General features: G+C 38.1%; 2 protein-coding genes across 4 annotated transcripts; both read left to right on the top strand.

The window, feature by feature from the left end:
• The first annotated feature begins 1,207 nt into the window (after positions 1 to 1,207).
• Positions 1,208 to 5,540, top strand: snrpb (small nuclear ribonucleoprotein polypeptides B and B1). Its single transcript, XM_053497816.1, has 7 exons — positions 1,208 to 1,358; positions 1,991 to 2,142; positions 3,539 to 3,650; positions 3,727 to 3,879; positions 4,090 to 4,222; positions 4,504 to 4,629; positions 5,380 to 5,540. Exons 1-7 carry the CDS (start codon positions 1,356 to 1,358, stop codon positions 5,415 to 5,417), a joined length of 717 nt encoding a protein of 238 aa, XP_053353791.1. The 5' UTR covers positions 1,208 to 1,355; the 3' UTR covers positions 5,418 to 5,540.
• A 1,012-nt stretch (positions 5,541 to 6,552) lies between these two features.
• ddx27 (DEAD (Asp-Glu-Ala-Asp) box polypeptide 27) lies at positions 6,553 to 25,416 on the top strand. Of its 3 annotated transcripts, none has more exons than XM_053499616.1 (22): positions 6,553 to 6,621; positions 6,760 to 6,873; positions 9,253 to 9,402; positions 9,494 to 9,553; positions 9,634 to 9,874; positions 10,601 to 10,650; positions 10,770 to 10,853; positions 11,042 to 11,147; positions 11,705 to 11,878; positions 15,275 to 15,425; positions 15,626 to 15,725; positions 17,140 to 17,281; positions 17,397 to 17,550; positions 17,722 to 17,803; positions 21,759 to 21,936; positions 22,101 to 22,207; positions 22,310 to 22,406; positions 22,524 to 22,615; positions 23,278 to 23,398; positions 23,533 to 23,629; positions 24,341 to 24,412; positions 24,523 to 25,416. In XM_053499616.1, exons 2-22 carry the CDS (start codon positions 6,790 to 6,792, stop codon positions 24,536 to 24,538), a joined length of 2,358 nt encoding a protein of 785 aa, XP_053355591.1. In that variant the 5' UTR covers positions 6,553 to 6,621; positions 6,760 to 6,789; the 3' UTR covers positions 24,539 to 25,416. The 3 variants fall into 3 exon arrangements, with proteins under 3 accessions (XP_053355591.1, XP_053355590.1, XP_053355588.1); XM_053499615.1 differs by having other exon boundaries at positions 6,566 to 6,638; XM_053499613.1 differs by having other exon boundaries at positions 6,572 to 6,873.
• The last annotated feature ends 529 nt before the right edge of the window (positions 25,417 to 25,945 follow it).

Genomic DNA, 25,945 nt, shown 5'->3' on the forward strand with positions numbered 1-25,945 from the left:
ACTACATCTTGTGTCGACTTTGTAATCTGAAAGAGATCAGTGACTGCAAAGTGTTGGTAGGGAGAGTGTAGCCAGACAACACAGAATGGTGGTGAGGAAGGTGAAGAGGACAAAGGCAAAGCGCAGGACAAAGTGGTGTAAGCTGAGAAAGGACGAATGTTGTGTAGTCTTTAGGAAGGCTTTGAGACAGGCTATACGCCTGTTATAGATACTGCTGTTTAGTAACGTGTTGCTGTTGAAATGCCCTTACTTCCACCATTAATCATAGCTATGTTTTTTTCTGTTGATTTTTTACCAACCATTTAAATGAACTCCATTTATGTTTTTTTTTTCAACCACATTTATTTCACATAGTTCACAATTTAGCACAGTCAGTACAAGTTTTGATAGTGTTGAAAAATTCTTAACAAAGTTCCCAGTAACTTTAAATCTCCTTAGTTGTTTTCATTGTTTAATGCAACCCAGTAATTTAACACTTCTGAAATGGCAACTTTTATGGCCAGGCAGTATATAACAATAAGTGTTGCTTACTATTAACACTCAACACTCAAATGTCGTATTTGACCTCCAAAAATAAAGCATGACACCATTTCTCAGCTTCTTTCATAGACATTTATCATACAGTAGATCATAAAAATAACTGCTGCTTAATTAAAAAAAAAATCCATTTTACCCGTTTCATCTGTCATGCTACCCAGGTGTCATGCCAGGTGTTTTGAAATAGATTTAACCTGATTTAATAGGCAATACTATCAGGGTGTTAGATATACAGTATTACATAGTAATAGATGTGAATGCCACTATATCATTGTGACCTACTGTAAGAGTCCCCGCCCCCACAAATAAATTACAAATTTTTTGTTTGAATAAAAAAAAATTTAATTAGACAAATAACTATCCACAGGTAAATAGAAAATATAAAATAAAAGCAAACTTAACAAAAATATGCAAATAAATAATAAGAGTAGACAGAGTAACTAACAAATAAAAACAAATAAATAACTAAAAAGTGGAAAAATAAGGGAACTAAATAGCAGAAAGAGAAGAATTACAGGGTTCCATTGATTAATTTAGAATTTTGAGACAATAGCGAAGAAGATTTATGATTTTCTATTAAATTTAATAAGTTTTAAAGTTTTAAGTTTTAATAAGTTTTGTGTAAACCGAGTTTGTTGTCAGGAACGAGTCGTGGGCGTTGCGTGTTTCCGGGGGAGCACTTTGCAGGACGGACCTGTTTCCGTTCAGCCTCCAATAAAGAAAGCACTCAGCGGCGCCAACCTTTTGGCTTCGCGGGTCAATTTTTGAAAGTTGTTTGGCAGAATCCGAATTAAATCGGAGCCATCTCAACAGCAACCATGGTAAGACTTAATTCATCTGGTCGTTTCCTTTGTCAGCTTACGCTATTTTAATATATTTTATGTAAGAACGAAATATAATTAGCAACAAACTTTTATTATGGTTGGGCAGCTACGTTTGCCTTACGTTCTGTTCTCACAGAGCGGCAAACTCTAAGTAATTAATAGACAGTTGTATGATATCTAAGCTGAATTAATAGTGAATATTAAGCAAAGTACAAACATGTTTGCAGCTTTAAAATATATTGCATTTAAAAGCTGAATAAAATACACCATTACACAATGAATGGGAAGCTAGCACAGATACGCGGGTACAGAGGTGCCATCTTTGCTAGCTGATTAGCCTTTTAGTGTAGAAACCATCCTGTTTTACTTGTTTCACAGAAAACCGCTCTGTAAATGGCGTCTAAAGTTAAAAGGAAAGCTAGCAATGCAGTTCCTACACGACTGCAATGGCTAGCAAGGAAGCTAAGGGTTTTGTTTAGGACGCTAACGTATTATATAATAACGCGAGTTTTACGTTAGTAGCATTACACTCGTATACCACAGAGGCATGTTGAGTTTACAGTGATAATACCCGATGAATGATTTTAGTTGAACACAATGGAACAATGTTTGTTTTGTGTGTTTTCCAGACGGTCGGAAAGAGCAGTAAGATGCTTCAGCACATTGACTACAGGATGCGCTGTATACTGCAGGACGGCCGGATCTTCATCGGGACGTTTAAAGCGTTCGATAAACACATGAACCTCATCCTGTGTGACTGCGACGAGTTCAGAAAGATCAAGTAAGACGCGAAAGTAATAGTACAAAATTGTGCTCTTTTTACAGGAATTTTAGTTTATCTTCATTTCTGCATTCCATTCAGAGACAAAACTTAAACCCAGCACCACTTTCTCCTCAAACATGTAGTGCAGCTTAGCTCGAAACACATCTTTACTTTCTCTTGAAGGATTACGGATTAAAACTTTCATTCAAACGAAGACCCTTAAAGTTGTTTTTCTAACTATTTATTTTTTTGTGTGTGGGGCATGGTTGTGTTTTTAGGTAGTGACTAGTGGTGCTATGATTGATCGACACAGTTCGGTTGTCTCTCGCCTAACTGATCACACAAAACTATACCGTTGTGATGATGCAAAATACACAAGTGGACAGAATCTTTAAAAGATGGCAGATTTGCAATATGCAAAGTTTTTTTTAAAAGCAAAATCACATGGGTGAATGTCTGGCAAAAGCTTTAACCATATTCAACGCAGCGCGAATCATTCAAGTCTAAAAAGGTATCCACAAAGGCAGTAGATATCCTATCTTTTTTTCTACCCTCGCTTTACCATCCATAGCAGAAGTCACCTTACTGGGCAGAAAGTAAAAAATTAAACACAATCACATAAATAATAAGAGAAACAAAGAGCAGTTTCCTGCTCTGGCTGGTTTACCTTGCTGCTCCGTGCATGTGGGCTGATGGTAAGCGACTATTCAGCCTGGCTATACACATTCCGGATGATGTAAGGAATAGATTGTCTCCTTAAAAATTCAGAAATTCTAATGTTTATGAAGAAATGCCTGCCCTTGCTGCTTACTAATGAATAGCTATGATTGGCTTACTAAACAGATAGTGACTGAAGTCTGCAAGGGTTTGCGGAGTTTTAATTTGTTCACTGCATTCACAGCATTGTTCCATGTACAAACCGTTACAAGTGACTAAAGCAGGATAGCATTTTGTTGCGCGTGAGCGGACAGTTTCCTCTCGCGCCAGCAAAAGAAACAGCTACAGAAGTGGTAGCGTGAGAGTTGTACTTCGGAGGTAAATGCACCTGATGCCAGAAAAAGTATTCGTCACTCTATATTGCACAATCCTGCCCCATTTATGTATTGACATTGTAAATAGGGATCAGTGGTAGATCAGTGGTACACTGGTTTAGAAGGTCCCTGGTTTAAACAGCACCACCACCAAGTTGCCACTCTTGAGCCTTTAACCATCAACTGCTCAAATGTGTAATGAGAAATGTAAGTCACTCTGGATAAGGGCGTCTAAAAAAAATAATAATATTCGGGGGAAAGGGAGGGGTCGATCCAAAACCTTTTGGGGGATCGGTTATTTTCATTTATTTTTAAGTTGGTTGACTCACTGTCTGAAACATGTCTAAAAACTTTTATCGTCACTGCTTCCGATTGTTTCATAGACCCAAAAATTCCAAGCAGCCAGAAAGGGAGGAGAAGCGAGTGTTGGGTTTGGTGTTGCTCAGAGGAGAGAATCTGGTCTCCATGACTGTTGAAGGACCACCTCCCAAAGATGTAAGTTAACTTCTTTATTTATTGTTAAATATTGTATGCATTCAGATTTGTATGTCTAATAAGTCTTCTGTTGTAGACTGGCATTGCCAGAGTGCCCCTGGCTGGGGTGGCAGGAGGCCCAGGTGTGGGCAGAGCAGCAGGTAGAGGTGTTCCAGCTGGAGCTCCTATGGCCCAGGCTCCTGCTGGGCTTGCTGGACCTGTAAGAGGAGTCGGAGGCCCATCACAACAGGTAAGTCATTAAAGTTTCATTTTCTTTGTGCGATTCTGTTTAGATTTGCTGGTTCTACACCACACCTGGCTATTAGAGTCCTCTTCTAGGTGAGGTAGTGCATATTTATAAGAGGCATGTTTTATGGGAACAGTGTTCATGTTATAAATTATATTACTGGGTTTTTATGCAGTGTTTTGCTTATGGTTGTTTGCTTGTCTCTTCATCCAGGTGATGACCCCTCAGGGCAGAGGCACAGTGGCAGCAGCAGCAGCTGGTGCTAGCATCGCTGGTGCACCCACACAGTATCCACCAGGCCGGGGTGGCCCTCCTCCTCCCATGGGTAGAGGTGCACCACCTCCAGGTAACCTACCCCATCAAAATGAGCTTGCTTTGCCATGAAACTGCACTCGGATCAGTTTGAAGGGGCACACCATACCACATACCAACACCCCTGTCAGTTTGCGGAGTAGAGTGGCGGTGAAGCTTGTGATTCTGAAGCCATGATGAACACTTTTGCAAACTGAGACTGATGATGAGACCGCAGGATTACTCTGAGCTCAGAATCACACTCAAATGCAGTGTGAGCCTCAGATCATTTAACATGAATGTTAAACTGAATGTGGTGTCTTGCACTCTCCTTAGGCATGATGGGTCCTCCCCCAGGCATGAGGCCACCTATGGGTCCACCGATGGGCATGCCACCTGGCCGTGGTGCTCCTATGGGCATTCCCCCTCCAGGCATGAGACCGCCGCCGCCAGGAATGAGAGGTGTGGCAAATATCAACATAGAACAAAACAATTGCCACAATAGAGTAGGAATAAAAATTATTAGTGTGAATATTAAATCTATTATTAAGTCAGGGATAAAGTAAAAATTTACATATTGGAGAGTAAACCTATCAGATGAAATTATGAAAAACTGATTGAGCCAGGTAAGTACAGAAGTTCAGAATGTCTTATAGTAGTGCCATTACTTTAATCCCAACTTGGGTTTTTCTAATAATTTTATAATGGTTTCTTAAGGATTTTTCTGGTGTCACATTGTTTGATTAGGCATATGTGGTCTACAAGGTGGATGAGCACTTAGATTTATTATTACTTTTGAATCCAAGTTCGGCGTAAGAGGAGATGTATGTTAATGCTAGGCAATTTCGGATTTGTTGCTCGATGCTTAGGAAAACAACTCTGCTATACTTGTACTATTGTGGACTCGGTCTCATTGTCAGCCGTCCTGTGTGACTGGGATGCCTCCTCATGATCATACTGTAGGATCACCATACCCCAATAAATGCCATAAACTGTGCTCTCAGTCATAATGATTTAAAACTAGTATGCTACTGTTGCAAGATCTCAAACGACTTACTTTAAGAAAAAAAAAGTGATTTGTTAGAGAACAGTCCCTAAAAATAGACACATGGTCTTATGAGACTGTGAAATGATTAGTCATACTACTTTATGTACTTAGTTTTATAACTAAGGTCTAACATAATGTCCTCATTTTTCTTCTTTGTCCATCAGGGCCACCTCCTCCAGGCATGCGTCCCCCAAGACCTTGACCCGCCACACTGAAAGAGAATGTGTTATGAAACTTTTCTGTTCTCAGCTCTGGGCTCTTGTATAGTTTCAAATGGTTTTGTTTTTTGTATTTTCCTTTGTTTTAAAATAAAGTGTCTATTTGACGTCTTGTTTTAAACGACTTTGTTCTTTTGTGTTATGCATTAAGGGCTTTTCCTTTTCAACTTTTGTAAGCTTCATAAAAGCAATGTTTGTAGGTTTTGTAACAAACCACGGATTTACTTTACCAGTGCTAGTTATTGCCAAGAGTGTCGGCTTAATGCGACAAGTAGTGGCTAAAATGACTTTACATCAACTACATTATACATTGTAATAAGGCTTATGTTCAGCATTTGTTAGCAACTGGAATTTTTTCACGTCTGCATGTGAGCTCCATTGGACTGCAATATATTCTCCAATACGAGCTATGATCAGGGTGGATGTTTTCATTAAGCATGGTTATGGTTCTTGCTAACAAAAAAAAACCCACTGCTTAAATAACATCTGGTCAGTGTTGATCCTGTCCAGTTTGATGGATTTAACTGGTTATAATCCTTGTCATGGACTTGCATTTTACCAGCTATTCCTGTGTTGGATCAGGGAAAACACTACTGTACGATATGCAGTTGGGTTTGTGACTGTGTACTGATAGATAGAATAAGATTCAAGATTCAAATAACTTTATTAATCCCAGAGGGAAATTGCTTAAAGAATAAAGAGGCTGGCCAACCACATTATATATTCACGGACATGTTGACTAAGTGCCAGTCTTACCAAAGTTTTTTATTTTTAAAGATGCTCTGGAGGAAATCGGAAACTGAAGGCAATCGGGTCACTCCAGATTCATTTCTTCAACTCAGGAGCTAAACACTTAATTCTGTTGAACTTTCACAGCATATGAGAGACATAAATATGATTAAATATATTATTGCCAATAAACTAAGCTGTCTATTTTTCAAAGTTTCTACGTGATTCAGTCAAACGAGGAATATCTGTTTACCCATAAGGTGCCTATCACCTTTTTTTTTTTATTCTGTAATGCTGTCGTTCTCAATTCTCGCCGTTAGATGTCACCGTCGTTACAAAAAAAAAAAAAAAACACCTCCAGGCAGACGCAGTAGAGGAAGTGATGTAGCTCCTTGGACTTTTACAACACGTGGGGTCTTCATGGACGCTTACTGTTGAGTCCTCGGTTATCGTTTAGTGGTAATTTTAAATAAATTGTATGTTAAACATTTTTATAGAAATAGCACAAAAGAGGAAAGATCATAGACTTTAATATTTTCTGGTTACAAGGTGTGTCGCTGTGTGGTTAATGTGCTTGTTTTAAAAATATATCGCTAGGCAGTGAGATCTGCAGTGTTGAGTAGAACCATGTTATCGGATTTTGATCTGATCGGAACCATTGGTGACGGCACTGATGTACCAGCAGACGAGGAGTCGGGCTCTGATGATGAGGTGGGTAAACGCCACAAAGAGTTAGACTTTTTTTAATTACAGTTCTGTGTTGCGCTATGAGTTAGCCAGCTAGCTTCATGCACAGGTCTTATAGATACGTAGGCTCTCTCACGTGTAACTGCGTAGATACGTTAGACTCAACACTGAGTGGCGGTAGGTTTAAAATCTGATGCGCTGAAAGCACTGAAGGCAGACGCGAGTAGCGGTGCGAAAACAATGCTACATTTCTTAATGTTAGTCGCTGTTTTGACGTCATCTTTCCTCGACAAGTTGAAAATTACAAGAAATGAAAAGAAAACGGGTTGTATATCAACTCTCACCAACTTCTTAAAAAAAACAAGCTGGCAAATTCTCAATTCACTTTTTTACAATAACCCCATGTCTTATTTTCACTCAAACACACACACACACACACACACACACACACACACACATGTTGGAGTTGTGTTCACCAAAAAATTCCTATTTCAGAAGTTAATTTGTCTTTGTTACAATTTGTACCAAACTCTACACGCTTTGCTAAACATTGAGAGTTTAAACATCAAGGCAAACTTTTAGTCAGTCGGTTAAAGATGCCCTGGTGTGACTTCTGTCACTGTACCGTCTCCTCAGAGTAATGCTTAAGCTGTAGCTGTGGGGAAATTCTTAGGTTTTGCTTTCACTGGAATTAAGTCATTAAATGAATAAAATACTAATTTCCACTTTTACTATGATGCTAATGTACGACTGTCCAATAACAAAATCCAGGTTAACTTCTTGTGTGGAAAAGAAAGTACTTTGTTTCTTTAGACCTGTGCAGTGATTGTGAAAAATACAGAGAGAGACCTGAACTGGCATGGAAACTCTGTTTAATACATTTGAAATCGCATGAAAACATGGCTCAACATAGAACAAAACAATTGGCACAATAGAATATGAATAAAAATTATTAGTGTGAATATTAAATCTATTATTAAGTCCGGGATAAAGTGACAATTGACATATTAGAGAATAAACTTATTAGATGGAATTATGGAAAACTGATTGAACCGGGTAAGTACAGAAGTCCAGAATTGCTTTGATGTATTATATTATAGTAGTGTCATTACTTTAATCCCAACTTATTTTCTTCTAATGATTTTATAAAGTTTTCTTAAAGATTTTTCTGATGTCACATTGTTTGATTAGGCATATGTGGTCTACAAGGTGGATGAACACTTGGATTTATTTTTTACTTTTGAATCCAAGTGCGGCATTAGAGGAGATAGCTGTATGTTAATGCTAGGCAATTTCTGATTTGGTTCTCGATGCTTAAGAAAACAACTCTGCTATACTTGTACTATTGTGGACACTAGTTATGGTGAACAGGGGGTCAGTCTCATTGTCAGCTATCCTGCGTGACTGGGATTCCTCCCCATGATCATACTGTAGGATCACCATACCCCAATAAATGCCATATGCTGATGCTGTTACATTCATTTACTCATTCATTCATCTTCTATATTACTTATTCTGTGCAATGGAGCCTGGAGCCTATCCCAGAATATGAATACGAAGAATACGAAGTAGGGTACGCCCTGGACATCTTTTAAATAAAAGGGCGAACACACACACACACACACACACACACACACACACATACATGAAATGGTCAATTTGGGAACGCCAGTTTAACTAATCTGCATGTCTTTGGACTGTGGGAGGAAACCGGAGTACCCAGTGGAAGCCCACCAAGCACACACACCTGAGACTCGTGCGACCCTGGGAGTGCGAGGCCACAGTGCTTACCACTATGGCGCTGTGCATGCCCTGAGAAGGATTGGCTCCAAGCCCCCCACAATCCTGTATATAGGGTCGTATGAGGGCTAGAGCCAATCCATTTCAGAGCACACACCACAGACAGTTTTGGAATAGTAGTAAACCTAACCTGCATGTCTTTGGAGGAAACTGGCATATCTGGTGGAAACCCACCAAGAAGGGGGAGAACATGCAAACTCCACGCACACAGAGCTGAGGTGGTAATTGAACTGTTCACCCTGGAGGTGCAAGCCAACAGTGCTTAAAAACTACGCCCCTATGTTATAATAGGGTTTGATATTAGACAAAAACAACACTCTCAGATATGAGCAGTCACAGTCAGATTTTACTGTTTGGTCTGAAAAAAAACAAAAAAGTCATTTCTTTCTCCCTCACAATATTAGTGATCTTCAATATCACATTAATGAGATTAGATTAGTGCAGACCGCAAACATCAGACATTAACCGTGTAAATGAAGGAAGTTGTAACTGTAAAAACTACCTCAGAACTTTATTATAATGGATGTTTTTGAAGATCACTGTCTTGTGTGTCAGTATGTAAGTCTTTCAAGGGTTTTTCCCCCCTCTTATTTAAATGGACAGGAGCAGCCTATCGTGTTGGTTAAGGAGAAGAAAGCACTGAAAGGAAAAAGCAATGGTGACTTCAACGCCAACTTTGAGTTTGGAGAGCGAGATGGACTGTATAGCGAGGACTGGGCCATGGCAGATGTTATGAGCCAACTTAAAAAGAGAGTGAGTAAACCATATTCTCATATTGCAAGCTCTGGCAACATTATCAGATGTGCTTAATGTCATGTCTTGTGACTTGTTTTCTGTTTTCTAGAAAGCACCTACCACGTTGGATGAGAAGATTGAGAAAGTGCGTAAGAAGCGCAAAATGGAGGTAAGACTGCAACTCAGACTGTGCTGCATTCAATCGGTGCAATTGTTCCGTGACTTAATTTCTGTTGTGTTGCTGTTCAGGAGAAAGCTCAGAAAGGGGATAACAAAATCGATACATTAGTTCCCAAAGAAGAGGAGGAAGGTGAAGATGACGCTGAAGACGAAGATGATGATGATGATGACAATGACAATGAGGATGATGATGACAACAAAAGTATAGACAGTGAGGATCAGACCCTTAAAGATGACAATGGTGGGAATGATGACGATGATGAAGAAGATGAGTTTAATTCAGGGGATGAAGAAGTCCTTAAAAAAGCAGGTAAGTGCTAAAGACCTGCATCATAATGTGGCACTGTAGCAGGATCTGCTGCTAATGCCATGGTACTAAACGCCACAGCACACCCTCAGAGGACTTGTAAAGTCATGCCCCACGGGGCCAGAGCTGCTTAAGGGAAACCTAAAATATAGGTGATTTTAATGTTAATGGTTTTATACCTGTTTGGTTTATATTATATTTCTTATGTTTGGATACAATCCGGAGAGCAGTAGCAGGTGTGGTTGGTGATTGCAGGTTACATTACAGCTAGAAGAGAGTCATACAATTAGGCCCAGTCCACATGTACACAGGTGCTTTCAAAAACCATCCAAATGAAAAAATCTTCATCCATAGGAAAATGCAAAAAGCTGTCCAAGCATGCTCATCCGACAGGAAAGAGATATAACTAACTGAAAAATCATGTTGGCCAATACAGAGCCTGGGGGGAAAATTAATAAATCCCTGCCAAACACATGAGATTTGTAAACATTATTCTGGAAGGAGTTTTTCAAAAAGTCCATTTTAAGTGATCTAAAACAGTGTTTGAAAAAGTATGTACATGAAATGTAAAAATGCATAGAAAATTCCCATTAAAAAAACTCCTGTGTATGTGTGGACAAGGGCTTACAAACATACCCTTTTTTGTGTATAATAAATATGCACATTTCCTTCGACTTTCCAAGTTGGACATGTAAAATCCTCGATCATTATTCCTCCCTCTCATTATAGATACTTTAAGGGAAAAAGGCAAGAAAGGAAAAAGAAAGGGAGCAGAAGAGGTAGGTCTTTAACTTAATGATGCATTTGACTCTATAGTTTATCCTGCTCGTTATACATGCTGTTAAGATATAGATTAATCATCTCCAAGTGAGTGTGTCTTTTCTTTTTTCACCCGCAGCCTGAAGCCTTCTTTGAAGACGCCTCTCAGTACGACGAAAACCTTACATTCCAGGATATGAATCTGTCGAGACCTCTGCTGAAGGTCAGATGCCATGACTCCCTTCTGTCCATCAATGCACACCTAGTGTTCGATTTCATTATTATAAAGACGATTGGAAATCAGATTTATACTTTAAAGTAGATTGCTTGAAAGTACAGTACATTGTAACATTTAGTAGGTTTTTATATCTGTCTGTATGGTATATAAATGATGTTCTGCTGTCTGCACAGGCCATCACCACCATGGGCTTTAAGCAGCCCACACCTATCCAGAAGGCATGTGTTCCAGTGGGTTTACTGGGGAAGGATATTTGCGCTTGTGCTGCTACTGGAACAGGTAGAAACACCAAATCCTTGTATAAGAATGTTATGTGCTTACTCGAGTTTAGATCTTAGATTAAAGTTAAGACTTAATTACTGGGTTCTTAACCTTTTTTTTTGGACAGTGGCCCTATTTTAAGAGATCACCTCCACAGGTAATTAAAATAGATTTTTGAGTTTCTGATTGATCATTTTCTTTAAGATTTCATTTGAGAATAAAAACCCATAAACACTGCATTTGTTATGCAACAAAGAGGAAGTAGAGCATATGTTTCTTTCCCCCCGCATTAAGTGAATCACTGAGTTTAAGGGTCTGCAACTGCAACTACACTCTACATGCACACCATGTGTAATGAGAGGGTTGCACTTGTGTTAAGAACATATGGTTTAGTGTTTTGATTTTGGAGAAGCAAGCTGTTGTTAAAGCACTAAAATGGGATCACTTTAAATCACCATAGCAAGAGAGACTTGTTGAATTAATGCCGAGCTGAAGTAAAGCTCTTCTGGTGGCTTGTGAGGTCCAACACCTTATTTACTTACTTTAATCTCTCTCTCTCTCTCTCTCTCTCTCAGGAAAAACTGCAGCATTCATGTTGCCTGTACTGGAGCGTCTCCTTTATAAGCCGAGAGTAACGCAGGTAACGCGTGTGCTTGTGCTCGTGCCCACCAGAGAGCTGGGCATCCAGGTGCACACTGTGGCACGTCAGCTGGCGCAGTTCACCAGCATCACCACCTGTCTGGCTGTTGGTAAGTGTTAAACACGCGATTCCATTTTAAATAATACTTTCTGCTTTTATTTAATGCAGGACTATTTCAGCACTGAAGGTGTTGTGTAATCATGCTGATTTTCTTGTCTGTGCCAGGAGTAGAATTCAGTGCATCAGTTAATTATGTATTCAATTATTTAAGCATAATTAAGCCATGCACAAACCCATTACATAAATCACAATTAATCACATCAAGAGAAAAAAAGACTCAATGTTAACATTTTGTTTCTAAATTTCTACTGTTATAGTGGCAATTATGTGCAAACCTACAATGCCGGGCCAAAGAAAAAAATCAGATATTTAGTTGGAACACCATTAGCTTTAAATTCAGTGGGGATTCACTGTGGCGTTGTTCCAGAAATCTTATGCAATGTGACAAGATTTATTTCAGTCCATAGTTGCATTACTTTTTGGCCGAGATTATTGTATTGACTTGAAAGTCGAACCTCTGCGCTCACATCCCAAAAACTTTTAATGGGATGTGGTGAAAATGCTATTTATTAAGAAAATCCGTCATCAGAGTACTCCTATGAGTAAGCGCAAAGGTTTTATTTAAAGCAAAATGTTGCAACAGGTCACCCAAACAGTTAGGGCCAAAGAGCCTCATCTCTTTTTTTACAGATGCATTATTTGTCATAACTACCTTTTGCTTCCCAGGCAGATAATTTTCAAAAACCTTCCTGTCTTGCATGCACACACACACACACACATACTCCCCCAAGGTCGATCCTAAAACTGAACTTCTTTCTCACACACACACACACACACACACACACACACACACACACACACACAGAGGAAGGGACAATAAAAACTTTCCATCAAATATCAGGACTCAACTTGGGTATGAAAATAATTCCTCATGCTCCCAGAACACATCTGCACAATTTAAACGAAATGAATCTTGGCATTGTTGTCTTGGAATACGCCAGTGCCACCAACAAGGAAAATAAATGTGATAACCTGGTTATTCAGTAAATTCAAGTCGTCAGCTGACTTCATTTTATTGCCACACTGTCTAGACCTGACCAACTGAAACAACCCCAGATCATAACACCACCTCCAGAGGCTTGTGCAGTGAGACCTATGCATAATGGGTACATCGCTTCTTGTGCTTCCCTTCTTACCCTGACAGGCCAATCACCATGGTATAGGGTAGATTAGATTCAGCCTTATTCCCCACTTATTTCCCAAAAAACATGTACAAAGCTAATAAAATGCAGTTGGAATCTCATCAGAGATGCATAAGTGGGCTATTTACAATATAACAAATGCAGTAACAGTAGAGTTCAAATGTACAGTGGTTTGAGTGTCTTATGTACAGAAGGTTTGGCAGTATATAGTATAGTACATACTGTATATACAAACAGTGATATGTGCAGTGGTGAAGGCATCAAGAAGGTAACATGCTAAACAGGATATACATCTGTACATACAGTATACAGATGTTTGTATAGTACAGTATATACGAAATAAATATGGGTACAGTATACAGTAGCGTAATGATAGCATTGTAAATTATGCATGGTGGTGTGGCAAAGATGTGGGGTAGATGAAGTAGTCTAATACAAAGGGAAAGAGACAGTAGTGTAGTGACATGATCAGCTGTTCAGTACAGTAAAAGCCGCAGGGGAGAAAAAGGTATTTTTGTCAGTCTCTTTGTTCAGGTGCCGAGGCACTTGTAGCGGCTGGCCCATGGGAGAAGGGTGAATAGTCCATGATTGGGGTGAGAGGTATTTTTGATAACACATGTTGCCCTTTGCAGTCTGCGTTTTTTCCTTAAATGTCCTTCATGGTGAGTAGCTGAATACCAATGATTTGTTGGGCGTTTTTCTCCATCCTAGAAAGGGCTTTACAGTCGCCATCCCACACTGAGATGCAGTTTGTGAATATACTCTTAATGGTACAGCGGTAAAATTTCTCCAGTATCCTGAAGGACAGGGTGGACATTTTAATTCTCCTCAGAAAATACAGGCTCTGTTGTTCCTTTTAAGCAGAAGAGAGAAGTTTATGGCCCAGATGAGGTCCTCAGAGTTGTGGACTCCGGGGAACTTAAAGTTGGCTACATGCTCAACAAAAGCTCATTTGATATGTATGTGAGTGTGAGTGCCAGCTCGTTTGACACCCACAATGGCCTCCATTGTCTTCTTGGTGCTGAGTTCCAGGTTATTGTCCTCCCACCTTCGCACTATCCTACCAGGTTTTGATATTGCATTGGATATTTTTTAAATTCCAGTAATGTTTGCTTGATGCAGAAAAAATAATTGGACCCTGTGGAACACAGTATCCTCTTTTCCACGACCAGATGATACATCTTGCGACATTTAATAAATGAGAAGCTAATGAGTTAGGGTTATTAGAATTGTTGCCAGCTGAACCATATTAATTACTGCAGTAATTGTCCAATCGATGGCTCCTAAATATTTGTGTATTCAAGTATAAACATTACCTCTTTTTGTTTGGCCACAGAGTGTGTATTGTGATATGATCTTTGTGTTATATTACCCACCTTTATTTGCTAATACAGAGTACCTAATCAAAAACTTTATGAGAAGATCATAAGCTATACTGACATGTCCTTCCCTGGGATCCATATGCACGTATGTAGGTGTCTAGGCTAACCAAAGCATGAGACTGCGCAGGCTGCGTGAGGTTACAGCATCACCCAGGAATCGAACAGCTTCAAACTCATTTGGTTTTAGAAATCTGGGAGAAACCACTGGAATTGATTTTCATTTCTTAAATGTCAGTATTAGTATTCGATGTCTATAAGCGGTTATGTGTAAAATGCACACAACTCTTTTAACTGTTTTATTGAGAAGAATTAAGATTCACTTTACAATTTACATTTATGCAATTTGGCAGATCCCCTCATCCAGAGCACCTTACATTTTTATCTCATTATACATCTGTGCAATTGAGGGTTAAGGGCCTTGCTCAAGGGCCCAACAGTGGCAAATTAATGGTTGTGGGGTTTGAACCTGGGACCTTCTAAACCATAGTTCAATGCTTTAACCCACTAATCTACCCCTGACCCCCTTAACCTCGCTTACTTGTCACATGTACTGTACATCACAGTGAGTTATTATTATTTTATATCCCAGTTAGGAAGTTGTGGTCAGAGCGCAGGATCAGCTAGGACTTAGCACCCTTTGGAGCAGATGGGGTTAAGGGCCTTGTTTAAGGGCTTAACAGTGGCAGCTTGGCCGTACTGCGGCTTGAACCCCTGACCTTCTGATCAGTAACCTTAACTGTTTGAGCCACCGCTGCCCCATTATGTCATTATTGTTATAATATTGAACTGTGTTTTATTTTGGTGTTAGGTTAAGTGTTAGGATGTGCAACCTACGTTCATGCTTGCTTTGTCTTTGCTCAGGTGGCTTGGATCTGAAGTCTCAAGAGGCAGCGCTGAGGTTGGGGCCTGACGTGCTGATTGCCACACCAGGACGCTTGATAGATCACTTACACAACACCCCATCTTTTGAACTCAGTCAAATCGAGGTGCTTATTCTGGACGAGGCTGACAGGTGAGACTTCAGAACAAAAATTTACTTGCCTTTTAATGATAGAAATGAAAAAACATACTCTTTTTCATGAAACCCGTTTGCTTAATGTTAATGTTTGACATTCGGTAGTCAAGTCTGTTTTGTTTGTTTGACCAGTTTTCTGAAAGCTTGCAGTTGCATGATTGTTTATTTGTTATTGGATAATATCTGTTTTTGTACAGGATGCTAGATGAATATTTCGAGGAGCAGATGAAGGAGATTATCCGCATGTGCTCCTATCAAAGACAGACTATGCTGTTCTCTGCCACCATGAGTGAAGAGGTAGCCTTATTGTTTATGTCCCAAAGCATACACTTTTACACATTTTTCCACAACTGTCCCCTTACATGTTTAAGATACAGGGATTTTTGAAACCCCCTTATAGGATTTCATATAAAATGAAGCACATTGTCGTTCCAAGATGGTGCGCAGACGAATGAACCTGGCAAAACGTAGCTATGCATCAGTATGATAGTGTATGGATAGCTAGAAAACAAAAACTACAGGAATGCAAAACCACAGAAAATAGCCAAATAGTTCATAGCCAGCATGTCTTTTTTTTTTTATTCCCCCTGATTAAAAGATTTGAGCAAGTAAACAGACCCATCTTATCAGATCAGCGTTCATGTTGGAATATTTACTTAGAATGATTTCAGTTGGATTGAAAAATATTGTCCATGAAAACATAGTTTGTGAAGTGGATTAGGTTTAAACTAGTGTTAAACATTTAATCTAGATTACAATTAATCACAATTTTAAACTCCTCAGATTTACTTAAATAATAAATGTCCAATGTTAAAATAAATAAATGCATGACTGACATTATGCAGTTTTATCTCAACTTCTCAAGCATTATCATTTAATAAATGATAAACAAAATGTTAAACATTTAACGCATCGCTAGCGCATGATTCGGCAAAATGTCTTTCCTGTCTTTTTAACACAAGTAAATGAGTACAGTTGCTGTTTGTCATCGATTAGTGCTGTTACACAAAGGTAGTTACGGTAAGTAACTGATGTCCAGTGGTCTTTATTAAGTGCAATAAAAGCCACTTCTGCCAACTTCCTTACTTTCACAACCTTTTTCATGTCTTACATTTAATTTATTCTTGTAAAAATAGGTTTACAGCTTTGATTTTATCCAAACCTCCATGTAGAAGCTCTTGCTTTTCATTAGACCTGATCATGTTTCCTCAGTCATCTTATTATCCGTTTTAAACGGGCTGTTATCACACACAGCTGGGTAACCGCGCTGCGCTTATGGAATGCCGGGAAGAGACGGGATGAAATCAGGAAAATAGCTTATATATCTCACATTGTGTTGTAACATAATTTTTTTTACTATATTACGAACGCATGAGCAGTTTGTGAAATCCTTATACGAGAGTTTACAAAACCACATTTTTGCACAACCTTAGGCCAATATGTATGAATGTTTCTTAGTACACGACATGATAGTATAACAAGCCCTCGCTCATTTATTAAGTTAAAATAATTTTGCTCGTCTTGCAAAACACTCTCAGACCAAGTTACTCAAAATCTAAGGTTCTGCAGTATTTAATCTTCCACTTGATATGGTGTTCTGTATTCTTTAGAAAAAAAAAGTCAGTTAAATGAGTAAAAATAGAATTTTAAATGCATATGCAAATGATGCAACAAAAAAACAGTCTTAAATGTGAGTTTTGTCTAAATGCAGGTAAAGGACCTGGCCTCAGTGTCACTAAAGCAGCCAGTGCGAATCTTTGTGAACAGTAACACCGATGTGGCTCCATACCTCAGACAAGAATTTGTAAGAATTCGACCAGCCCGAGAAGGAGACAGAGAGGCTATAGTAGCAGGTAAGGGACATTTTAACTCATTCCTGTCTTCTCCTCTTCACACTTCTAACAGTCTCTATCACATCGTTGTTTATGTACATTAAACTATTTCTATATTATTTGACTCTGTGAGCAGCGCTCCTCACGCGAACGTTTCAGGACCATGTGATGTTGTTCACCCAGACCAAGAAGCAGGCCCACCGCATGCACATCCTTCTCGGGCTCATGGGGTTAAAGGTTGGAGAGCTCCATGGCAACCTGTCTCAGACACAAAGATTGGAAAGTCTGAGGTATGCACATGAATTTCAGAGAAAGGAAAAAAACCCTGCATTTTTTATTTCTGCGGGCACTGATATGAATAATGTATACATTAAAAAAAAAAAATTAAAGAAACTTCGACCTTAAATGTACAATTTTGTGCTCAAAAACGAAATGATCTTTTTTCTGTCTCTCTCAATTAGACGATTTAAAGATGAGCAGATTGATATCCTGGTGGCCACAGATGTAGCAGCCAGAGGTCTGGATATTGAGGGAGTCAAAACAGTAGGTTTTTAAAAAAAATTTGCATACAGCATTTTATCAAACATTGTCATTATTCACAATACAAGGAATACAAGAAACTGAGATGAGTTAAGTGCATAACAGTGCTATACATTGTTATTTTAAAGCCTTTTCTCAGATGCATAAACAAAAAAAAGGTATTTCAATGACTTTAAGTATCAAAAAAACTTAGACAAACTTAAAAATAAATAATTATACAAAAACACGAACATAACTTTCCAAACTTAAAGTTATCTTCTTTGGCTCGCTGATATTTTTATATCTTTCTTCCATTTTGCAGCCCGCAACAGAACGCTCCCTGAAATCAATATACACCTAACTGTTTGTGTCTCCTTCCGCTTCGTGGGTGACATAAGCGCTTCTTCTTTGTCGTTGTTTACTGGCGGCTTGCATCTGGAAGCACGTTGTTTCACGCCAAACAAATAATTGCGCAAAAACATAACGCATGCTTTTAAAATTAATTAAAAGAAGCTTCGAGACAGAAGATTATTTGTAATCGAATTACTTAAGTTACTCGAGGAATATGACACAACACTATGGGTGTAAACTGTAATAAGCCCAGCACAGTAGATTCATGCAGCATGTCAGTGATGGTTGTGTTTGGTGATAACACACACATTCATATCCTTCAACCCATTTTCCTGATGTATTTGTTTCACCTCATTTACCGTCATGTTAGAGTCAATAACAGGTGTAATGAATGCAAATGAAATGGATAGTTTTTTCTTCTGAAATGCACTTGGAGAACAAATTTTAAATGCTTTTTGGTTTGTTACATTTTAAGAAACATGGTATGAACTGTGACTTTTTGAGTTTGTGACTTTCTGTGTAATAATTATTTGTTCCAAATATATTTCTGAGGGGTGTTTAAATCAGACCAAGACTTTTGATTGTGCAGAGTAACAGAACATGGATCTATAAGAGTAAAAACTACCTTTATTTCTCTATGTTATCCCATGCAAACATTTTCTCAGTACGCCAGAGCCATGATCGGACTGCCTGCTTCCAGAATAAAACGCTGGCCTCCCAGGCACTCCTTTAATTGATTGCTCAAACATGTGGAAATGTCTTGGATCGAGGTCAGGACTATATAGGGCAAGCAAGTAACTGCCAGCTGAGTTCCTGTAATGTGCAAGAGGTGTTGCGTCTCTTCCACGAGTTGGCGATAAGTTATCTGTTGATTATCGTATCAGCAAGTGGAGCGTTATCAGGCGATCCACTTGCTGAACGATCATGGTAAAGACTGCAGTGGGCTTCAGGTCACCTCAGCCATGATTGTAAATCCTTCTTTAAAACATTTACTTCATTCAAATGTTTACCTTTAGCTAAAAGTCTCATCACCATACGGTCAGGTTTATGACTTCATTCACAAGAAATTTAATTTTTCAAATTTCAATTCCCGGTTTGAATTGAACACCTCTCATACATACTTAAAAAACGTGCACTGATCCGTGCACCGGGGTTTACTGTGGAAAAAGTATGCATTTTTCTCTCTTTGCCTGTTTTTCTTGTGACTACTGTTTTTTTTTTTTTTTACTTCAGATAGACCATGCCACAGAAATTATTTTGAGCTACAGCACATTTATTTATTTATTTATTTATTTATTTATTTAAGCAATGTAGTCCACTTTGTAAGAGCTATAAAATCATGTTGGAAACAATCCCAAGCTCATAATAACTGTATATACCAAGAGACTGTAAATTGTGGCTCCATCTGTTTTCCTCTGGAAGTTAGCTGCTCAGAAAATCAGTTTCACATTTATTTCTGATTGGTTTTGTTGGGTTTCCCTATGTATGTGCACGACAGCCTGAAGAAAAAGCTCAGTTTGAAATCCTTAAGTCTCAGATGTATGCTAAACGGTCTGCAATTTTTTTTTAAGCAACGTAGTCCACTTTGTAAAGTATATCTATACTAGTTTTAAATAATAATAATATGACAAGGCCTTGACTCTGTTCAGCTCCTCTGCAGGGTAAATGAAGTTAATTGATTTATTTCGATACTGCCGCAACATAGTCTATGAAGGCTTGTAGGAGCGACAAACTGATTTAATGTACTGAATTAAAAGCTTGCGTAAATCTGTTTCTAAAAGGTTGAGAGTGTTGGAGGTGGCAGTGTTTCATCCCTAGTGACAAGTCTGTGCTGAGCTAAGCTGCGAGACAGATGGCACTACGGATCATCAGCATATCACTAGCACAAGAAGCTTTAAATGAGTCATTTAAAAGCCGATGAAATGTGTTGGTAAATTAAGCCTTAATATTGCATGCCTGTGTTTCAACCTTGTTAGTTCGGATCATCACAAACACAGTGACTGTGCAAAGGAATATGCAAGGTTGGGAGCGTGAGCTGCTTATCTGAAAGGAGTCTGTAAAATAAAGTGCATGCTTATATAGCATCAAAGGTTTATTACTGTCAACCTCTTGGAAAACAATGCAATTTGATTTTATTATTGGACAAAATGTGCAGTAATATTCACATTGCCTGAAAATGATACGCAAAGTCCAAATATTGGTTAATGGTGAAAATCTCTTCTTACTGTTTAGGATTGTTGGTTGTTTGCACACTGGGAAATTCTGTGATTTACTAAAAGATAGAAAATGTCTGTGCTACGTAATATCGCCAAAAATGGCAAAATCTTACTTGTTTTAAAAGGTCTGTATTCTTAAAGATGTCAGCTCTAATGCTGTTGCAAATGTATTGCTTGGTTGAAAAAAAAAAACACAGCAGTTATCACAGAACAACACAACCGACTGACTATCTTGCAGAGATATTGAACTTACAGAGAATTGAAAGTGAAAGTAGGCCATTGCAGTCTGGTGCTGCATACCGACAAATGTAGAGATGGGAAAGCAGCTGCCTGCCAAAACCAGCAAGAAACCACATCTGCGAATGTAATGCCATCTTAAACACCACCATGTCAGCAAGTGTTTCCAAGTCATCCTAAATGGCCTTTGAACTGTCTGCAATGTGTTTCGATCTTTCATTACTGCTAGATAACGTGCGCTTGAGCTGCTGACAGTTTTATGACCCGCCCTCACCACATTATGGATAATGTGAGCTACAAAGCTAACTACCTTCTAACACATCGCCGAATCCATAATCAATCTCTAACCCGTAAATAAGGGAACTACTTGGTGTGTGGAACAAAGGATTCTACACCCTACATAGTGCACTAGCTTTCCATTTTACTTAATCTGGGATTCTAATAGCTGATGTTGTTCTAAAGTGGAGTAGGTGAAGACAGAGAAATTTAAGAGATTAACAGGACTTTCTGCCACCTATAGGTTTATTCTTTTCCCCTTTTGATAACATATAAAATAATAAATCAGGAAATGATGTGTCCTGGGGAAACTGGGACAGCTGGCAACAGTACTAGTGGCTTAAGTTTTAAAATAGCATTTGTTAATATAATAGATTTATATTAGTACTGGGTGTAATACAAGTGAATTAAGGAATAAACCGTATAAGAATGCTAACTCTGATTCCTGATGCTTGCCAGGTTGTTTTATGAAGCTTTTGTCTACAGACTGGGCAATAGATAAAAATGTTTTAAACACAAAATATTAGCATGTTTAAATGTCATTTATCTGCATCCTACAGATAGTGATTAATAATTAATAATACTATTACTACAGATAGTAATAGTAATCTTTTTAGTAATTAAAAAGAATAATCTTTCAACTAGTGATCTAGCTGTTAAACTAGATATCAGAATTGATAGATTACCTAAATTAGTAGCTAAGGGTAATTATACCCACTAGAACAGAAAGCTCTTTAACATTTATTTTACGATTGATTGCAAATTCACTTACTTGCCCAGTTAAGAAATTATTATTGTGATTTTTTCCTTCCATGTTTGCTCATTTCTTTGTACCCACCATTATGTTTATTAAGGTCTTCTCTTATAATGAGATGAATATTTTTACCAACTTTTATTAGGTTATAAACTTCACCATGCCGAACACACTGAAGCATTACGTGCACAGAGTGGGTCGCACAGCACGAGCTGGAAAAGTGGGTCGTTCTGTGTCACTGGTGGGGGAAACCGAAAGAAAGATGCTGAAAGAGATTGTGAAAAAAGCCCAAGCTCCTGTAAAAGCTCGTGTTATTCCTCAAGGTAAATTAGAACGCAATGAGCACACGTGTGTGATGAAATTAATCCAGTAGCTAAAGACATTAATTCCTTGAATTAATCTGTTGAAATAGTTAACATTTAGATCATTTACACAATGGTAATGCTTTGTATGTTTTCATTAACTTATAGTTTTGTCTTTGTATTAGAGGTGATCCTAAAGTTTAGAGATCTGATTGAGAAGTTGGAGAAGGATGTATATGCTGTCTTGCGTTTGGAGAAAGAAGAGAAAGCGATGGTGCACTCAGAAGCACAGGTAATGTGCTGTCTTAAAAAAAAAAGATCCTGATTGTTTATGTGAACCTTTTGTGTTTTGTCTGGGGTTTTATCTCATTATATTGTGCTTTGTTGTTTTTAGATTAATGCAGCTCAGAAGAAACTAACACAGAAACCTGAAGAGAATCAGCCAGCAAGGTCATGGTTCCAAACCCATGACGAAAGGAAGAAGGAGCGAAGTTAGTGATTTATTTATTTATTTTCCCTTTCCTTTTTAATGTGATGGCCACCTGCTGTGGTGTTTTTCCAAAAATTTTCACATATTAATGACTAACATAGAATGTGTTCTTATACAGTGAACAAAGCACTTCAGGACTTTGACTTGGCTCTGAGGGGGAAGAAGAAGCGTGCTCAATTCTTAAAAGATGGCAAGAAGAAAGTGCTGTCGGTATGGGTCCTCTATAAACTACTGCACCATCACTGTTTTCTTTTAGTATACATAATGCAATTCATACATGTAAATTTACTGCGCCTTGCATTGTTAAACTTGGGTATTATGTACTTAATGTGTATTGAAACATGAAACAAAAATGTATTTGGGTTTATTGGATTTGGATTACATCATGAACTTATGAAAAATATAGAACTTAAAATTGAAGTGGAACAAAAATGAAAAACAGTATAGTTTTCACTTATTCAGTGTTACAGTATGTGCTCTTAATTTAATTACACATTTCCTGGAATATCCCAGATATTGTCAGGGAACATATTTAAACAAACATGCAGGAGCTATATACCAAAGAGCTATAAGATCATGATACAATCTCAAGTTTACAATAACATTGTCTCAGATAGACCATGCCACAGAAATTATTTTGAGCTACAGCACATTTATTTATTTATTTATTTATTTATTTAAGCAATGTAGTCCACTTTGTAAGAGCTATAAAATCATGTTGGAAACAATCCCAAGCTCATAATAAGTGTATATACCTAGAGACTCTGAATTGTGGCTCCATCCACAATTCTGTAAGCTAGCTGCTCAGAAAATCAGTTTCACATTCATTTCTGATTGGTTTTGTTGGGTTTCCCTATGTATGTGCACGACAGCCTGAAGAAAGAGCTCAGTTTGAAATCCTTAAGTCTCAGATGTATGCAGAACGGTCTGCAAAACGTGACCGAAAGCCAAAGCGTGCCAGAGTTGTGCCAGAAGATGAACCCAAAAACATAGGTTAGTATGACTTTCATGGTTATTTCAGTCAAAAGGCTTTTAGAATTAATGGACTTAAGCCTAGAATTATATAACCTTGGGAAATTACTTCAGGATAGTGTCATATTGTTTTATTTGTGTCTCCTCTTTGTCAGCCTCAAAGCAAAAAGGTGGAAAACCTACAAAGAAGTCTGTATTTGACAAGGAGCTCACCAATGTCAGCAAAAAAGTCCTGAAGCAATACAGATCTGGGTATGTTCTCTGCGGACAGCGATGATTGATTTACTGCCTTAAGATACCTTAGTATTGTATTTATTTATTTTTTTTGGCATTAAGGGGCCAAGCAATATGACATCAGCCCTATTATATCATAGTGTGTGAAAGGCCCTATTGTTTTCCTAAGGATTTTCTTTTCACAATCTAGGACATTTTGGGGGTCTTAGCATGCTTAAAAACTCATGAAATTTAGCAGACAGGTTGAAATCTGCTGCCCATAGGATGCCTGAGAGTCTGGGCTCTGGGCGTGGGTCACACAAGATTTTGCTGCATAGCTCATACACAGTTGCATGTATGCATGGGAAACCCAGTATACATTTAGAGCTCATTTTGCATATCATGGGCTTAACTCAACAGGAAGTCAGTTATTTTATGTCGTTTGCAAAATGCACGCGAAGGAATTTGATACTCTTCCTGGGGAATTCATACGATCATCACCAAACCGGGCCTATGTAATCAAAGAACATTGAAGGTGCAGAAATGCTTTTTGCATTTGGGGCTGTTTGGATGTCTAAACATAAAAATCCCCCTTCTCTAAAATTATGTCTCTCATTGTTGCTTGAAACTATATATATATTTTTTTCTGTGTTATGCATGAACGGAAGATTAAACCTAATGTTCTTACAATACTTTCACTATGTCTTACATTAGTCAATTCTCATTTAACCTGTTTCTTTATGTCTATAGGCCTTCATTTGAGGATAGAAAAAGATTAGGCCTTTCCCATAAAAAAGGTGGACGCTTTAACTCCAAAGCCAAGTATGTTATAAATCATTATTACAATGATATTACATGTTAAAAAGTCTCTATTAAAATAAAATATGCAGGTTTGTTTTTCAGGTTAACATTGTTTTTGTGTTTCCTTTCAGGTTCAGGAGGAAGTGAAGTCTCAAATATAGTGGAAAACCTGTTTCTCTCTGGTCCTGTTCAAGTTTTTTTTAAACCCATCTAAGAAAATGTTGTTTTCTTTGGACACAGCACCGGCAGGGCAGTTTTGTACTCCTTGTATTTCACAACTCATTTCTGCTATGTTAGGGACATTTATTAAAGCTGATTGGTTTGTGTGATACAATAACTTATATTTTGGGTTGCATTATTCATCTTATTTGTTGTATAAACCATGGAAAACTACAACCTAGTTGCAGTCTTAATGTATGTCTCCAACATCTCATTGTTGACGTTATTGTTTTACATTTTTTGTTTGCAATCAGTAAATGATTTTTGCATAAATTGGCACATTGCCTAATAACAAAGATATACCCTTGTATTAAAATGTTGTATCTAATCTTCACTGACTAAGAAACCATTTCCGGTAGATGATAGCCTTCCACCTAAATAGTAAACTGACACTGGGGAAACAAAGACTGACATTGGTCATCATTTGGTGCCAACAATATAATTTTGTCTATTTATCCAACATTGACCGACCAAGGCCATCAGATCTTAATCCACTTTCTCATCCACTCTGCCAGTACTGGCACAACCTTGTCTGAATTGTTATTAATAGTATGCTTTTACCAGTGTTAAACCAGCTCTGATATGGATAGCTAACATACTGAAGACACCAAAAATGGCTGTTCATTGAGTTATTTTGGTACCTGGGTGGAGAAAAACAATTTATTTTATGAAGATACAGAAAGTTGTGCAGGAAGAAGCCTTGCCATTTCTTCTTTTTTTCATAAAGCAGTAAAAGTTGAAGCACGAAGTTAATGAATTTCAAGTAGACCTTACAAATATACCCATGAATCAGTAAATAATAAAGGACGAGCTATCTGATTATGAACAGAAATATCCCCCAATTTTTTTATTGCAAGTTATGTTAAAAAACTTATTATTAATTAGTTTATGTACTGACAAAATCACGTGTCTGTCCAGCATAGTTATGAAGACAAATCTACTTGAGCAGGGAAAGACTTGAACTTACTCTGTCCTTTCTGCATACACTGATCAGCCATAACATTATGATCACCTGCCTAATATTGAGTAGGTCTCCTCTTTGCCATTAAAGCAAAGAACATCTCATAAGAGCTGTAGACCCAGTTGTCTAGCCATTACAATTTGGCCGTTCCCACAGTAGCTACATTTTAAATATCTCATTCCAAAGGTGACTGGAAGTGGATGGGATGTAATAGGCAACAATTGAACTTTTTTTCCTTCCTGAAGTTGATGTGTTGAAAGCAGAAAAAAATGGGCAAGCGTAAGGATATGAGTGACTTTGACAAGGGTCAAAATGTGATTTCTAGAATACTGGGTTAAATCAAATCAAATCAAATAAACCCAAGAATCAGCAAA

The sequence above is a fragment of the Clarias gariepinus genome, chromosome 6 (assembly GCF_024256425.1).
Source record: "Clarias gariepinus isolate MV-2021 ecotype Netherlands chromosome 6, CGAR_prim_01v2, whole genome shotgun sequence".
In the NCBI taxonomy this organism is placed as follows: Eukaryota; Metazoa; Chordata; class Actinopteri; order Siluriformes; family Clariidae; genus Clarias; species Clarias gariepinus.

Excerpts from the sequence above, each read along its gene's own strand:
- ddx27 (XM_053499616.1), top strand. The coding sequence starts at position 6,790 with ATGTTATCGGATTTTGATCTGATCGGAACCATTGGTGACGGCACTGAT. Across the intron at positions 6,874-9,252 it reads AGTCGGGCTCTGATGATGAG|GAGCAGCCTATCGTGTTGGT; the intron begins GTGGGTAAACGC and ends TTAAATGGACAG. Across the intron at positions 22,407-22,523 it reads CGAAAGGAAGAAGGAGCGAA|TGAACAAAGCACTTCAGGAC; the intron begins GTTAGTGATTTA and ends GTTCTTATACAG.
- snrpb (XM_053497816.1), top strand. Across the intron at positions 2,143-3,538 it reads GACGAGTTCAGAAAGATCAA|ACCCAAAAATTCCAAGCAGC; the intron begins GTAAGACGCGAA and ends ATTGTTTCATAG. Across the intron at positions 3,880-4,089 it reads TCGGAGGCCCATCACAACAG|GTGATGACCCCTCAGGGCAG; the intron begins GTAAGTCATTAA and ends CTCTTCATCCAG.